This window comes from Parasteatoda tepidariorum, chromosome 2, assembly GCF_982258835.1.
Source record: "Parasteatoda tepidariorum strain Cologne lab strain chromosome 2, Ptep-v5.0, whole genome shotgun sequence".
In the NCBI taxonomy this organism is placed as follows: Eukaryota; Metazoa; Arthropoda; class Arachnida; order Araneae; family Theridiidae; genus Parasteatoda; species Parasteatoda tepidariorum.
In genome coordinates, this window is record NC_141756.1 from 65491840 (window position 1) to 65509505 (window position 17666).

The 17666-nt window shown below is 31.7% G+C and overlaps 1 protein-coding gene across 6 annotated transcripts in view; it reads right to left on the reverse strand.

Moving 5' to 3' along the window:
- The window catches only part of LOC107438548 (uncharacterized), a 149642-nt gene that overhangs the window by 22488 nt on the left and 109488 nt on the right, over window positions 1–17666 (reverse strand). For 4 of the 6 annotated variants that reach the window (XM_087157449.1, XM_087157448.1, XM_043039613.3 and 1 more), the window contains exons 2-12: window positions 15966–16672; window positions 14467–14508; window positions 12497–12621; window positions 11639–11908; window positions 10035–10147; window positions 9897–9958; window positions 9187–9347; window positions 6439–6582; window positions 3204–6335; window positions 1004–1099; window positions 437–553 (exon numbers count right to left, since the gene is read on the reverse strand). In XM_087157449.1, coding sequence (XP_087013575.1) covers window positions 437–553; window positions 1004–1099; window positions 3204–6335; window positions 6439–6582; window positions 9187–9347; window positions 9897–9958; window positions 10035–10147; window positions 11639–11908; window positions 12497–12621; window positions 14467–14508; window positions 15966–16672 — 4969 coding nt within the window. The remainder of the gene's footprint in view (window positions 1–436; window positions 554–1003; window positions 1100–3203; window positions 6336–6438; window positions 6583–9186; window positions 9348–9896; window positions 9959–10034; window positions 10148–11638; window positions 11909–12496; window positions 12622–14466; window positions 14509–15965; window positions 16673–17666) is intronic. The other 2 variants (XM_087157451.1, XM_087157450.1) reach the window with 1 other exon arrangement.

Sequence of the window (17666 nt, forward strand, 5' to 3'; positions counted from 1 at the left end):
TAATAAATTTGAACTTATTAGGTGTTCTCATTAAACATAGGTTGCTTCAAATATAATGTTAGTGCTTTAGAGTTATCAATCTAAGTTATGATGGAAATATTTTGTTTTATTTAATCTTTTAATTGGGTTGAACAGCCGACCCAATTCTGAGTTTGCGATTTTCAATGTTCAACTTCGTAGCCTTGTAATTTTGAACACAATCTAGAAAACAAGGAAACTCCTGGATTTAGTATTGGAACAAATTAGCCTTCCTGGAGGACTTTTCGATGGAACTATCTTGCATTTCATGAAAAGGAAATCAACGAAAACCTCCCACGGTTAGCTCGACGGCAAGGAGATTCTAACCCATGATTTGCCTATGATTTTAACCCATGATTTCCGGAATTATAATTAGAAATATAAAAAGAAAAACCTATTAGAATATAATTTTACATACTGCAATTCTCTTCATCTGTTCCATTATCACAATCCCATATTCCATCGCAACGTGCCTCACTCATAATACACGTGCTTGAGTTCGAGCACATGAAATTACTATGGCAACTATCTTGGCCTGTTATGTCAAATAAATAGTATTAGTACATAGTATGCTTAGTAGGTACGAGAATGCCAACAATAGAATAATAATAAAATAAATAGAAGAATAATAGAATAAATAGAAGAATAATAGAATAAATAGAAGAATAATGGAATAAATAGAAGAATAATAGAATAAAAAGAAGGATAATAGAATAAATAGAAGAATAACAGACAGAATAAATAGAAGAATAATAGAATAAATAGAAGAATAATAGAATAAATAGAAGAATAATAGAATAAATAGAAGAAGAATAGAATAAATAGAAGAAGAATAGAATAAATAGAAGGATAATAGAATAAATAGAAGAATAACAGACTAAATAGAAGAATAACAGACTAGATAGAAGAATAATAGAATAAATAGAAGAATAATAGAATAAATAGAAGAATACTAAATCAACAGTTTAAGCTAAATGAAACTCACAATCAAATTCATCTGTTCCATCAGGACAATCCAAGATTCCATCACACATGTAGGAATTATTCAAACAGCTATTCAGCGGTTCACAAATGAATTGGTCTGTATTAATAAAAATATATCATAAAAATTAAATAAAGCACAATAGATTTTCAGATTGCGCGACATTGACATGGATTGTTCTCACAAAATTAGTAATTTTCGTGTCCTCAGTGAACATTGTTTAACCTTTTGTTGGCACAGATTGAACTCCTTTGGTTGTCCTTTTTATATATATATATATATTTCCTGACGTTCTAATTGCAAGCAGAAATATGTTTCGGTTTTTTTAATTATTGAAAACAGTTTAATAGTTACTAAAAAAAATCTGTTAGATTATCGGAATTAGATTTGTATTAAAATCCGAAAAAAGTAGTGAGGAAAAATTTTGCTTTTCATTCATTCAAAAATTTTTCAATAATTTATGGATAACTTTTCTTTTAGATCTAAACAAGTACAAATTTAAAAAATTATTAGTATTATTATTTTTTTCGTTGACTATATTTTATTACACAGATGGCGCAGAATTCAAATTTCGCATAAATTTTGGGACACTCTTTACATACTCATGAGAATAAGATTAGGCTATATTATTTACTTATTTATTATTTACCGTAAAAAAAAAATATTCTATTTAGAGATTTACCCACGAACACTACGAACTTTTTAAATTTTACATTTATCTATTTTTCTTAACGACTGAGAATGATTTCATTTCAAAATATAAATAATTTTTTTTGAACTTAATTTGAAACAGTTGTACGTTGAAATTTTATTTCAAAGTTTGGTTCTTTATAAAACATTATTTCTTATATCAATCAATTTTACTGAAGCAAGAAAAGATTTTTCACTTTTCTTAGAAATTTTCATCATTTTTGTAAGCTTATACAGCCTCAGACTTAAACATCAAAACTTGAACTATTTTTTAAAGTTTTTTTATTTTTATTTTTACAAACAGCAATTCTATTTTAAACTTCAAAATAACGCAAGAAGCAGAAATAAAAAAAATAGTTTAAAGGAAACAGCTGTTTCAGTGCTATTAACAAGCATCATTACTTGCGTCAAGATGGAAAATTATGTTTTTGTCCCGTCACTAACAATGATGCTTGTTATCTACTTGCTATTAAATATATTAGTTGCATATAGCTGTTCGCTTGTTATCAGCATCTGAACAGTTATATGAATCTAACATATTTTCTTCATGCTATTTATAAGTTTAGACCTTTCGCTGGCCTTGGGAAGATTATTTTTCACCTACATGATCTAATAAAACATAATTATGGGAAGCGCAAAAATCACTATTATATATTGTTATTATAATGATGAGAACACTAATTTCTGCTTCAGTTTTGCTCTATAATCTACAATGTATGCTTATTTGGTAGTCAGTGAGTGTAGGAAATCATATGCCAAAGATGATTTCCAACTATAGACGATGTATGAAATGTATCACAAAGGTTGGAAAAGTAGTTATTTGGTTATTAGTCAATGTGGAAAATCATATGCCAAAGATGATTTCCAACTATAGACGATGTAGGAAATGTAGCACAAAGGTTGGAAATGTAGCTACTTGGTTATTAGTCAATGTGGAAAATCATATGCCGAAGATGATTTCCAACTGTAGACGATGTATCACAAAGGTTGGAAAAGTAGTTACTTGGTTATTAGTCCATGTAGAAAATCATATGCCGAAGATGATTTCCAACTATAGACGATGTAGGAAATGCATCACAAAGGTTGGAAAAATAGTGACTTTGTTATTAGTCAATGTGGAAAATCATATGACAAAGGTGATTTCTAACTATAGACGGTGTAGGAAATGAATCACAAAGGTTGGAAAAGTAGTTACTGGTTATTAGTCAATGTGGAAAATCATATGCCAAAGATGATTTCCAACTAGAGACGATGTAGGAAATGTAACACAAAGGTTGGAAATGTAGCTACTTGGTTATTAGTCATATGATTGAAAATCATACGATTTCCAATTTAAAAAAAATAAGAATAAGAAAAACGGGGATAAATTTAAAAATTAAATGACCAACGAAAGTGTAAATTTATCAGAATCAGTTATGTTTTGATTATGATTCTATTTATGAATTATTTTCAAAATTGATTTGAGTGGGAACTGATAGAAAGAGTGATTAAACTTATTTATTGAATTGCTTACCTTCTCTGCACTCGATGCCTGCGATAGCCATTGTTGTAGTTGTTTCATTTAATATATCCTCATAGGTTGGGGTGGTAAAGTTGACGTAGTCTTCATTGTAGTTTAAACTACCGTCAGATATGTTAAAATTTGCTGTAGGTGTTAAATCAGAAGTAATGTTCTCATTTATTTTGTGAGATCTATATAAAATATCTTCACCAGCTACAGTAACATTTTCATCTTGAGTTTCAACTGTTTTTAAATCTTTTGGTATTGCTGTAGTTGTATCACTTTCATTTATAGTAGTTTCAATTGTATCGTTATATGTTATGGTTGTTTCACTATCAAATATATTTGTTGTTGGTAATATTACTTCTGCATATGATGAAGCACTTGTAGTTGTTTCAGTTGCTGTTGATTTGTCTGTATTGGATTCCATTATGGTGGTTTCGGTTTCAGCACCCGTTGTTTCTGTATGTGGTAACGTAAGAAATTCTGTTGTTTCATTAAAAGCTCCAGTTTCATTGCTCAATGGGAAGACAGTAGTTGTTTCTATACCATTTATTGCATAAGGAGTTGTTTCCGTGTTATCAGTTTCAAAAGGAGTTGTTTCCGTATTATCAGTTCCAAAAGGAGTTGTTTCAGTATTATTTATTTCATAAGGAGTTGTTTCCGTTTCCAATAATATATTTGGTGTTTTAACTAATAGAGTTCCAGCTATTGTTGTTACTGTTTGATTTTCAGAAGTTGGCAGCACAGTAGTAGTTGCATCATTTATTTCACTTATAAATTCATTTGTAGCAGTGTAATTTTCAGTAGTTTCTGTTGTTGTTTCTATTTTATCATTTGCTACGTTTGTAATAGATGATATGTTTGTAGAAGTGACGTTGCTATGATCCAGTTCGTCAGTATTAATAAAAGGTGTTGTGCTTTCTGGAGTTGTTGGGAAAGTATTTGTAATCATTGATTTCTGTGTTGTAACGCTACTAATTTGAGTTTTTAATCCTGGTGGCGGCGTTTCTGTTTCAATTTCTAATATATCTGTCGCTGTTTCAGTTTCTTCCAAAGGCTTAGTTGTTGTTACATCATATGCTTCAGTGGTTTCTGTTAAATCAGTTTGAATAGCTTTCGTTTCTCTTTCCATGGGAACTGTTGTCAAAAATGGAACATTTGTCGTTCCAACGCTTGTATTGTCAGCCTGAATTGTAAAGTTTTCTGTTTGGTTGCCACGAAGAATTTCTTTTTCAATACCTTCAGTTTCTAGCGTAGTGAGATTACCTATTTCTGAGGGATGCGTTGTTTCAGGAGAAAATGTAGTTATGTTTTCGTCTTCCGGAAAACCAGCAACTGTAGTTACTTCAGTTTCCCATTCATTTTGAGTAGTTTCATCTGCTTGCGTTGTTTCTTCTGTTTCAGTTAATTCAGTCCCTAAAGGTGTAGTATACGTAGCTTCTTCAGTGGCCAAAAAAGTTTCCGACGTACTGTAGTTTGAGGTGTTATCGATGTTTGGTATTATTGTTGTCTCAGATTCATTTAATGATTTTAAAAATGTTGTGGGTTCGTGTATACCAGGACTTTTGGTAGTTTCATGAAGCAAGCCTGGTTTTGTATTGGTGATTGGTTCAGTTTCAAACATAGAGTCGGTTGTTGGTTCTGTGTGATGCATTGCATTTGTTGTAGTTAAGACATTCGTTATAGTTGTGGTTTCATTTGGAATCAGGACTGGCAAGTCTCCTGAAAAAATAGCAGTTAGAGTTTCATTACTTAAATTTTGATCTGTTAGTGATTTGTTGCCGATCGGCAATCCAACCGATACTGGTGGCGTTGTAGTTTCAGCAAATGGATGCATAGTTGTATTTTCAAGACCCGTTTCTTCATAAATGCGTGTAAAATGTTCAAAATCCGAAAAATTGTCATAAGACCTAACACCTGGTGTTCGATTAAATTGTGGAGTTAAAAAAGGTTGTTGTAAAGTTGTGTGTGCATTGGGTGCTTCGGTAGTAGTAAGCTCATCTTCATTAACATTCACTGCTGTTGTTAATGGCGGTTCAGTTGGTGGTTCACTCGTTTGAGTTATCTTTTCAGAAAAATAAGTAGTTGTGTCTATCTCAGGAAGCAAAGTTGTGACTTCCATTTCCTTTTTCCACAGTTCTTCCGCTTCTGTAACCTGTCTTGTTGTGAACTCCGAAATTGTAGTCGGAGTTTCCATTTGGTCAGTATTCTTTGAAGGTATTGTACTATCATAATTTGTTGTTATTTTTTCTATTTCTGGAGTTTGAGGTTTTGTTGTTGTAGTTTCAGTAGCATTTTCTGCAAATTCTGTTGGATAGTCAGTAAATGTTTTCACTGTATACACTTCTGTTGGGGTGTCGATTATATGATATTTCAAAGTTGTCTTATCTTCAATGATTTCCTTGTAAGTAGAACTAGAAGTTTGCTGTTGTTCAGTTGCTACATAGGGAGTTGTTTGCTCGAATACAGGCTTTTCAGTAAGAGTTGTCGGTTTCTTTTCTATGTCACCTACTTCAGCAATTATACTAGGAGTAGTTTCCTTGAAAGTCAAGGTTTCTTCTTCCAAGAGTGTTGTAATTTCAGTTTCTGCAAGAGTTGTCAATTCTGTTTCTGACGCAGTTGTTAATTCCGTCTCTGTTTCGGTTGTTGGTTCAGTTTCTTCAACGTTCAATGTAGTGGCTTCCGTGGGATTGAAACTTTCTTTTCGATCATAATTGAATGTTGTAATTTCTTCATTTGGTAAAAAATCATGGATTGTTGAAATGGGCGAAATAGGAGTAGTGAAAAGCGTAGTGGGCTGGCCACGCACTATCGTATCTTCTTCAATAGCCTTTCTTGTTACAGATTCAAGTACAGTTGTATCGTGTATTTCTGTTATTAGCGGTTTTTCAGAGGGCACGAAAAAATGAGTTGTTGTGTACTCTTGTGTTGTCAATCGTTCGTTGTAAACTTTATTTCCTGTGGTCTGAACAGTGGTTGTTTCTGTTGGTGGTGAGTATCTTGGGGTTGTCGGTTGTTTCGTTAATGTACTCAGAGAAGGTGAAACAGTGTGCTTGGCCTCACTAGTAGTCGTTATTACTTTCGTACTAGGAACCGTTGGTGGAGGATGTAGTTTAGATCCAACGACAGGTATTGCAGTACCTAAAATATAAATTTATTCTCAAAATGTAAACCTTCTAATTTTAATATTTTACAATTTAAAATGAGTTTTCAAAAGGGTTTTTAAATGTTTAAAATCATTTACTTGATTCTTTAAATCCACAAGATTTTCCATCAGTTTGTAGATACGTGTTTACTGGACAAATACAAGACTTAACTAAAGTGTCGTAGTTCCATGAGCAATCATAGGTGCAGCCTCCTTTTTGAATACGACATTCATCAAATACTTCTGTAAACGGAAACATACAACACTTAATATAGGGTGCTTTGCGATGACCACCTTTAATATGCATCTTAAATATAATTCTAAGAAATATAGCTTTGAGTTTATATTTAACCGAAAAATATAAAAAATACTTTTCGAACTCTGACCAACAGCTATTGAATTCAATAAGAGCAGAAAGTCTAAAACCGATTTATTAAAAAGTGAGTGAAGCTCAAGAACGGTTCCTAGATTCCGTGCGATTCCAGCATTCCAGTCTCATTAGGCAAATAATCTGGTTTTTGATTGATTTACTCCGTCTTTAACTCTTACTGACTTCAATAATGATTGGTTATGAGTTACGATAGCTCTGTGTTTTAGGTACTAAACTGTCATTTCGAAACACTGGGGTGCTACCCATCGATCTGAAGCTACCTAGCTTCAGATCGACGGGTATCAGTTTGTCTAGGAAATAAAGACGTCCTTTGTGTAATCATGCCATTGGTCTCAAAATTGTGGAGTCTTAACCCGCATTACCTCCTTGCTCACAATGGGCTGCTGCGGATGTTTTTCACTTTTTTTTACGTAGGATTACAGTTTCGAATTTTTCCCTTACATAAATATTAATTTGCAAAACGAAACTTGAACAATTTTCATATTCCTTTTATTAGGATTCAATAATATTTATTGAGGGAAGTAATTACAGAACATTCTAAATATTTTCGCTATTGCCTCATTAAAACATTAAAATGGGCGCAATATAATGCATAATGGGTAGAAAATTATCTGCCACAAATTTTATTTCTATTATTTTTGATGTCATTTTGAAATGTATGTTTGATTAAATTCCAAGATCAAGATATTTATTGTAATTTATTATTAATTATTTATAGTTCGTGCTAAAAAATGTCAGTTATTTTTAATTATTATTTTTTTTCACGTTTACTTAATCTGTGGGTTGAAGGAAAACTAACGCTATTGGTTTTTAGTCCAGTAATTATAGAAAAAAAAGGGTGATTCTCCGGGAAAATTAATACCCAAGATATTTTTTGAGAAAAAGCTTTGTTATGCTATTATGTAATGATTCATATTTTCCAATGTACTGTTTCAAGCTGAACCTATCCCGAGATAATCAGACAAATAGTTTCGAAGGAAAATATACCTTACACGTTCAGATTCCCTGGATAGCAATGTAAGGTTTATGCATATTAGAGTGCCAAAAGAAGTACTTTCTATAAAGAAAAAATCTTGCAACTATTTGTTCGATTAACTCGTTTCTAGTCTCATTTGATTCAGCGCGAAACATGCTTATGAAATCATGTTTCCAACTAGTTTCGACAGCAAAGTGTAAATAGGTATAATTGCGTAACAGGTGCAAGTGAAAATTTTTACATTTTGTGCATGAAACGATTATAAATTTTAAATTATTAGTCGAATCGTTTCGGGATTGGTCTCATTCAATCCATCATGAAAGAGTACACAAGAAAATATGTCTGACTGGCTTGTATAAAAGAAATTCCATTTTTCCCATCAAATCACCCCCATTTTCCTCAAAAGAGGGGGAAAGCGTACTGAGGTGGGTAAAGAAGTTTTCAGGTATCGTTTATGACAACAAAGTTTTCTGGTATTCGAAACTAAATATGCGGTATTTAAACCATTCATTTGGTAATTTTTCCGTTTATGCGGTAACGGTTTACTGGAAATTTTGGTTTTCAAGATAACAGTTCTTATTATTACTCATTTAGTAAAAAATACAATCCGGAAAAGTAAATTTAACTGAATAAATGGTTTTTATGCCTTACAAGGTATCATAGTAAAATTACCAAATTTTACTTCATTTACCAAATATATCACATTTTAAAATACATATTATAAAACCATTATAAAATCATTATAAAAACTATTATAAAATATACACATATTACACCTATTACAAAACCATTTTGACAAAATCATCACTAAAGCGTTTCGGTCAAAATTACCGAGCCGTTTGGTGTTCCCATAGAGCCAGAAATATGATACATTTTACCATATTTTGACCATACTTTTCTTCTCAGCTTATATCGTAATAAATTAGTTACAAGTTTATTGCTCAATTTTTTGTAAATTAAATTTAGATTAATTACAGCTGTTTTTAGTGCATTATTTTTTGTTAAAAAGAAATAATCATCGAGCAATTATGTTATATGGAAAAGATGAATATGCAGGGTTAAAATTTTAAATACTTTTAAAATTTAATTTTAGAGTTAAAAGAACTTTTCTTTTAATAAGCTTAAACAATGAACTAAAAACAGCTCAAATTTTACTTCTAAACAATGTATGAAGTATTTCAAACTTGTGGAAAAAAATCATCAAAAGCTTTTAAACATTTCTTTATGACTCAATTGTTTGAACCTTTTTTTTAATACTTTCTTTTCATTTACTACAATGATTAAAGGGTGCTTAAAATATGTAATTGTGTTTGCTTTCAATGCAACGCGAATAACTGCAAAATTCACTGTATTTATTTTATTTTAGAATGTTTAGATACAGAGTAAAACTTACTCGTTAATTATACACTAAAATAATATCCTATCTTTTTAGCAAAAAATATTTTGAGATCATTAAAATTCTATTAAAAAAATTTCTTACCAGTGAAATGAATAGAATTCAAGTCGACATGGAATAAATTAAAAAAAGAGTTGTTCTTCTTTCCTAGATCTGTTTTCAATATTTCTGAAGCTCTTGATGGTGGGATGACTGGTTGATTAGGTTTCCAAACCATTACAAATTTAACTTTTATGCTACCTGGCCTGAAGAAAATAATTGCGAAATACTTGCATTAAAATAACATCTAACTTCATTTCATTATTAGCAAAATATGGGATGTCACAAAAACGATCGACGAAATACGATAAGAATGAACGGTTTATTGCGTTCTGCTTAGAAAATGAGGTATTTTCTTCTTGCCAAGTTACAGAATTCGTGTCAAAGTTTGTCACTAGATGGCGCTGTTAACTGAAGGTAAAATATTCAATTTTTTTTTCTTTAAATAGCCATCATTCCCAAGTGTGCTGCGGTCGAAGAAGAAACTAACAGAGACTTGTTCAAATATTTCAGTTCGAATAATCTAAAATGCGGCAAAAAACATTGCTTTATATTTTGCTTAGTATCGCCATCTGTTAATGCATTTTGAAACTAATTTTGAAATTTGTTGAGTTGATTACTATTTTTTCCTAAGCAAAACGCAGCAAACCGTACATTTTTATCTTTTTACCATGTCTTGACTCATTTTTCAAATCGTAGATCATTTTGAGAGCATCCTGTAAAATTCGTAGAAAATAATATTCAAAAATTCGTACCTAAAACTAAGAATTTGCAATTTTTCGAATTCTATTCTGTTCTCCTGGAAGGTTTTACGAAGCTGAAAAATTAAAATTCAATTAAATATATACATAAAAACGTTGTTTCGATTTTGTTATTTATGAAATTTTACTTACCTCTTTTTCTAAGTTATGTGCTAAAGTCATGTAATATTGAGAACTTTTATCATTTAAATCATCAGTGAAATTTTCATCGATAATTGTGAATTCTCCTACTAGAGCATTTGGCACTATAATAACAGAAGAAAAAAAATTGCATTTCAGTATGAGTAAGTTGCATGACACTGTTACTATTTTGAATTGTTAAGTACTTCTAAAATGGAACGAATTGTTTTTAGAGCGAAGAATAATTTAAAATTGTTATATACATCAATCAATATTTATATTTTCATTCATTATCTGTCCGAATTTTTCTGTACAGCTCGTATAAAAGCTGTGTGAATTTTGACTGTCAAATAGTTGTTCTTTGCTGATTGTCCGATTAATATGTAAAATATCTGTATTAGATATTTATCCGGCCATTGGACTAATAACAGGATGGATAATAAAATGATAAGTATACCAGCAGTGCACGGCATTTATAGTGCAGCTTTGAGGAGAACTCTTTCAGACTGAAAGTCTGGGGCTGTCTGCTGCTATGGTAACAAGCGAGAGCACATTTCTAATGGGGGTGAAATGGAGAGATGAAAGCGTCGAATGGTTTACTCAAGCTGACCTATGCAAAGATCAAGACAAAACTATTCACCCCACACCCCTATTCTAAGTGACTTTTCATCGTAACCATGGTACCTGCCACGACGCGAGACTGATGTCTGGAGGAGTTCTCCTGAAAGCCGCACTATACTAGTTTAAGTGGGAAACAATATCTAACAGAAACTGTTTAATTCAATGTTTTCTGCCACACCATACTTAATGTCAACTTTGTCGGTGTCGGTGGAATTTAGAAATAATGATACTTATTAGAAAATGTTTTATTTAACATTTATCACCAGTACATGCTGAATGTCGACATGAAATCCATGATCTCTCAACTACTGAGGATATTTTACGTCAGCACTGTGGTCGTTGCGAACGGAATGCGGAATTCCGTATCGACCAGCCATCGCTGAGACTCGAACACCCGGTTCACCTCATTGGAAGGAGAACGCTCCATCCCCTGAGCCCTCACTGCTTATGTGAGGCAGGGTGATTTTGCTTAATATCGGCAAGCAATAATATAATATGTAAAGCAGGTTGATATTTTTGAATGTCGGCATGTAATAATACAAGTTGATATTGCTGAATATTGGCGTGTGTTATGTATGAGACTGGTTGATATTGCTAAATATTAGCGTGCGTTATGTATGAGACTGGTTGATATTGTTGAACGTCGGTTGATATTGCTGAAGGTTGGTACTACTGAATGTTATCATATAAAATAATAACTGAGGCAGGTTGATGAGTGTAAGGTATCAATTAGAAGAGGAACTTTAGGAGTGCAAATCGGATGCGGAATTCGTATCGACCAGCCATCGCTGAGATTGGAACACCCAGTTCACCTCATTGAAAGGTAAACGCTCTATCCCCCGAGCCCTCACTGCTCATGTGCGACAGTGTGATTTTGCTTAATGTCGGCATGTAATAATACGGGAGACAAGTTGATATTGCTGAATATTGGCGTGTGTTATGTATGAGACTGGTTAATATTGTTGAATGTTGGCTGTTGGAATGTTGGTGCATACCTATGGTTTGTGAGTGTGAAGTATCAATTAGAAGAGGAACTTTAGGAGTGACTTTAGGCGGTGCCTGACTGACTGTATCCTGCACGCCATGAGTTGCTGTCACATTCGGAAGATCATCCGTTGTGACAGAAGGCTGAAACTTTTGTGGCACTTTAGAAGGAGGTCGCCGGATGGGAAAACCAGCTTGAGATATTGAGTCTACACTAGCTAAGGAATGACCAGATTCATGCCGAATAGTCTTATTATCCGATTCGGCTAGCAGAATTCCGGCTGTAATATGAAAAATATATTAACTATGAACAACAAAATGCTCAACATAACAATAATCATAGTAGTAATAATCAAAATAATGCTAAGAAAATTTTAGTTCTGATAGTAATAAGAATAATCATCCTAATAGTGGTTAAAATAAGTATTAATATAATGCTAAAAATAATAACAGCCTTTATAATGATTATAATGGTAACCCTAATAGTAAGAGAATAATATTTATGATAATGATTAGAATTTTTTTTAATGATAATTCCGAGAAAATAATAATCCTAATGATAATATAAAAATAGTCCTTATAATAATAATAATAACTGTTATGATAGTTAGTATAATAGCCCTTTAAAATAATAACTTTGATAACAAAAATAATGACTATTCTAATAAAACGAAAGTATTAATAAAAACAGTTATTTAGTTAGAAATGTAAAAGTTTTTATAAGTTGCTCTGGAATTAATGACTTTTCCAGACTTTTTACTAGTTCAGTTGTTCAAATTGAGGATTAATATTTAAATTGATGCACAGGTTTAAAATAATCAATATTTTATTGTATGAATCATTACAACAATCTTATCTCATGAACTTACTTGCAGCAAGGACAGCTAAGCAAACAGCAACAGCAACAATAATTAGTATTAAACCACATAAAATAAGTCTTCTCCAGCCTGGACAAAGTTTCCGACTTTCTTCAGTGAAATATAGTTTTTCACCCCTAAAACAAATAGTCGAAAGGCATAATGAGCATTTTTTTTAAAAATTATTTCTCTCATAAATGAGCGCTGTCAAATAAAATTCAGCGGAAGAATGTGATACATTTTCAATCTCCGTAAGAAAATTAATTTTGACATAATGTGTTTTTTCTTAACTGGATATTTAGGATATCACCGAAAACAATACAGGTTTATCATCTAAGTTATCAATTTTTTTTTAAATGTACAGCTGATTCAAGAGGAAAAATGAGAATCGTAGTAAATAGTCATGAGGGGAAAAAGACAATACTACTTCAGCGCTTTATAGCTACATTCAAGTAATTTAGTTTAATAGCATTTTTGAAGGACAAAAGTAATATATATTGTCAGATATCGTTTTATTTTTCGAAATCTTTGAAAACCGACTTATTTGCGTCAGGTGATTAGCTAGTCTAAACAGTCTATATGGTAAGCTCGGAAAGTAATTTCAGTATCTTTATTGTGCGGGTTCTAGTGCACTCAGATCATATTCGGTAAAGGGACATTCAGCTTGCACGTGCATGTCCCCTTGGCGACTCTGTCATAGATCATCCACGGAATAATTACAGGCGTTTTTGTGAAGAAGCCTATAGAAGCCAGGAGCACTATAGGCTGCCATAAAAGTTTGTAACTCAGCAAGTACGTTTCCTATGATAAAGACAGTCTTAAGTGATGCTTGTTTATCGGAACGCCAAATGAAATTTTTAAAGGCATTGAAATGGTCAGCGATTAAGCTTATGCTAGAAGGCCACCATCGACGAAAATTTGAAGGATTTTTTTTAACTCAGACCGGTGTTTCAGTTATTAATTTAAAAACTTTCGAGAATGAACATTTCATTTTACAATCAATTGTATACTTCATGATAATGGACCTTGTCACTATGTTTCTTCGTGGCCCTCTTCCAAGTAAATTCAAAGTTGCCAATACTTCAGGCATGCCTAGAGTTCGGACATGGCTCATCCAGAATTTCTCTAGTTCTGGCACTTGAAATCCCTTGTGTGATGACATGATTTTTGGGACAATTGATAGAATCGAAAGGTTTATTACAACGACACAATTTATTATTTTGAAGATTTTTAAAGTTAAGTAGCAATTAATTAGTAAACTAATTTGGAAAATTTGAAATTTTTTTTGTTCTTATTTTTAAATATGAATTTTGAAACTCATTTGGGAGGGAGGAGCAGTTGTCTGTTCTACGCCGCTTCAATTTATAAATTTAAAGCGATTTCTAAATAGAAAAAAAAAATTGCATGCTATTTTTCAGTCTTAAAACCTATTTGTACTCAAAATTCCAGCCCATTTAACAAGTTATACTTGGGGAGCATATGTGAAAGATATTTTTAATTAATTTTCAAATGTTTAAAATGGAACAACAACAACAAAAAAAAAAAAACTATTTCACTTATGGAATAAAAATGACACTTATTGAAACAAAAGACAGTACAAGGAAATAAATCATGCATTAAAATGTCATTAACTATAATAAAAAAATAATGTAGGAATTAGAAAAAAGATTTGAATCATAGGAAAGGTTTTGTGATTTGACAGCATAGTACTCAAGAATTTGGCTTGAGTTGGAGACAGAAAAAGGTTTCATTTCCAAGTAGGATAGTAATCAAGAATTCGACAATACATGACTTCACTACTATGACTGAAATCATCATAACATTCAATAACACACAGGATAGGATAATGTTCGCTTTTGAGCATTTAATACAATGATGTGAAGGGTTTACATGCAAAACAATGTTGACATTCAAACAAAGGATGGGGCGGAGAAACTGATTAAAACGTCACAATCTTTAGTTTTTTATTCTAATAAACTTACGTGGACTTGGTTTCTGATAAACTACTAATGGATCCTTCGCGGCTGAAATTAAAGAAACAAAAACACATAATTGAAATATCATATTCAAAATTTTATCTCTCTAAAATAGTATTCCTCTGCTTAAGTAAATTGAATGTTTAATTTGGTCTTTCGCTTTTCTTTTGAATTTAAAACTCTTCAATGGAGAAACACTATATTTAAAAAGCATGTATAAAATTAAAGAATCAGTTTAAATAGAGGGGAATTTTAATATTTGACTATAATTAAAGGGATTTTTCGAACGTAAGAAATATTTTTATTTTCATATGCGTGCTGTATACTTTTATGCAGGTGTAGCGATCACATGAAATCTTTTTGCCATATATGTCTTCAGAATTCAGAAATCCTCTTTTCAGTAGGTAAAAAACTGCTATTATTATGGACAGAATGTTATAGATATTAATAAATATATAGAAAAAAAATATTAACTTTCGTAAAAATTATTTTTACAAGCCCTAGTAAGCTTTCTAAAAACAATTTATGCAACATTTGTTTTTAAACGTTTACTAATTTTCAGAGTTCTTTTAATTGTTTGAATAATGCTTATGTCCGTGATTAGGATATTGGCTAGCGTGCAAATGTCACACATTATTAAAATTTCAGACATGCATTTAATTTTGGCATTGTTAAAAGTCTTTCTACTTACGACACATCAATTCTTATTGATGCCCTAAATCTTGCGTTCCACTAATATTAATGCTCTAGTTTATTAACTTACTTTTGCCCCGCTCCTGCATTATCAGAAATGTATTTTGCTTTTATTTGCCTCTTTTGACTTCCACCGTCCCTGCGAATCGTATTTCCCAGCAATTAATTTATTCACTGGCACCTGTGCCTTTTTATATTTATAACTCGCTTATAAGTTTTCATTATTCATGTGTTGTAGTGCTGATGTGTAGCGTCGGTTTTCTTTCTTAAGTTTGTTAAGTTTTCTTAAGTTGTAAGTTTCTTAAGTTTTCTTTTTTTTAAGTTTGCTTTACGCTTCCAAACTAAAAAGTATGTTTCAATGTTTTGGGATTACTCGTTTCTTAATATAAAACTAGTCTATAAATAGGTATACATTAAAAAATTTCTTGGATAAAATATTGTGAGGAAAAAAATTCAAGTGTAGTGCGAGAAAAAAGTTTTCAGACACAAAATTTCGGAAGCGAAAAGCTTTCTCTCACTTAAACTAAGTATTGCAGGAAAATTTTTGCACGGAAAAATTTCCAACTTTTTAATATTTTACAATAAATGCTGTTCTTTTTATCGTAACTCTCACGTGATTTTTGTTCCGGAAAAACTATATCACGTGAGATTTCGAACATGCACTTTTTGAATAATTTCATAAAGCACAGTGGAAACTTTAAAAAAAATTATTCTAAGGAATTGAAATTAAATCTGCAATATCAATACTTTGTGTTTTTAAAACAGTTCGGCAATCGTATTCCATAGCGATCACATCCCTACCTTCAACCTACCTCAGGCATTTTCTATGGCTGTTGACCGGCAAGCTAACCTCGTCGCTGGACTTAGAAGTTCCATTAAGTTTCTCACTATTAAACACACCCTCTGCACCAGAATTCACATGAGTCTCTGCCCATATACCGTTCTTACTATTGGACAGTTCAGCTTCCACTTCAGCCTTTTTATCAAGACCAAGTGTCTTTTTATCATCAACTTCGTAAGAAGTAGGAATAGTTTCTAACGGTATACTTTCCCTTGTAGATTGAGGACTACTTGACGTGCGATTCTTGACACGCACCCTCCCACCGGTAGTGAAACTGATGACGGCATCATCAGGTATTGACACGTGCGTGCTGTCAGAACCATTCAATATCTTTCTGTCCATGTCATCAGCTGGTACGTAATGACGTAACCGTGTATCCAGCGGTTTTTGTGTGGAGTCCATGTTATTGTGATCTGCTACATCTTCATCGTCCTCTTCTTCTCCCAGAACGACCACGGCGGTACCGTTCACCGTAGATGTCGAATAGCTATTAGATCTTTCGTGAGCGTGACCGTTGGCCAACGGTACATCACCGTCTGTCCGACGTCCGTTTTCTGTAACCACAATTCGCAAGCGGTCGTCATCTTTGGAAGATTCTTCTTCTTCACCTTTTCTATCACATGGATGAAAACCGTTATTGTCGTAGCCGTTGGCAACGCTTTCTTTCTCGTGATGAACCTGGAAAAAAAAATCAATATTAGTAGTAGTAATAAAAAAAAATGTATATATATATATATACTTTACATTTTCCCTATTCAAGAAATATTAAGGAATATATCAAGAAATATATATATATATATATATATATATATATATATATATATATATATATATATATATATATATATATATATATATATATATATATATATATATATATATATATATATATATATATATATATATATATATATATATATATATATATATATATATATATTATTTGCCTTCTGCTTTTAATGTTGCCTTTGATTCACTCTTTTCCCCTCCCTAAGAGTCTATTTTAAAATATAAAAAAAAGTTTTTTTTTTTTTAACCTTTTGCAAATAAAGTAAATAATTTTGTTAATATTTTAATCATAAAGAAATGAACGATTGCCTAAATGTAAATAACTTACCGACATCTACTTGAAAAAAAAATTAAACTTAGGGCTCACATATTTTTTTACAGAAAGTTTAACAGTTCATAATTCTCATGCTAAAAATTGAATCTTAATATTATTTTTTTTATTCCATCATTTTCGTTGCACATTTTCTACACACTATCATAATTTTAAGTTTTATTGTTTTTGCGTGGTAAAGCAATAAATAATACAGACCAAAAAGTGAGAAAAAGTTCTAAAAAATCTTAAAATTGCAGCAACTTCCTTTCTGTGCGTCAAATTACCATTCTATAGTTGCATTCCTGCAGCGTGCTGAATGACCATCATAGTATTTTTTACAAAAAAGTGTAACAGTTAATAAATATCGAATCGATTATTAAATTTAATAATCGATCATTAAATTTTCGTATTGCATAGCAATCCCTGTGCATATTTTTTTTGCACTTGTTTGTGAATTATCATCACATCATACATTTACATCGATGTAAATATCACGTTTTTTGGTATCTTAGTTTTAGTACAGCAAAACAAAACGCCACGTTAAGTTGAACATCCAAATCAGAGGCGCTT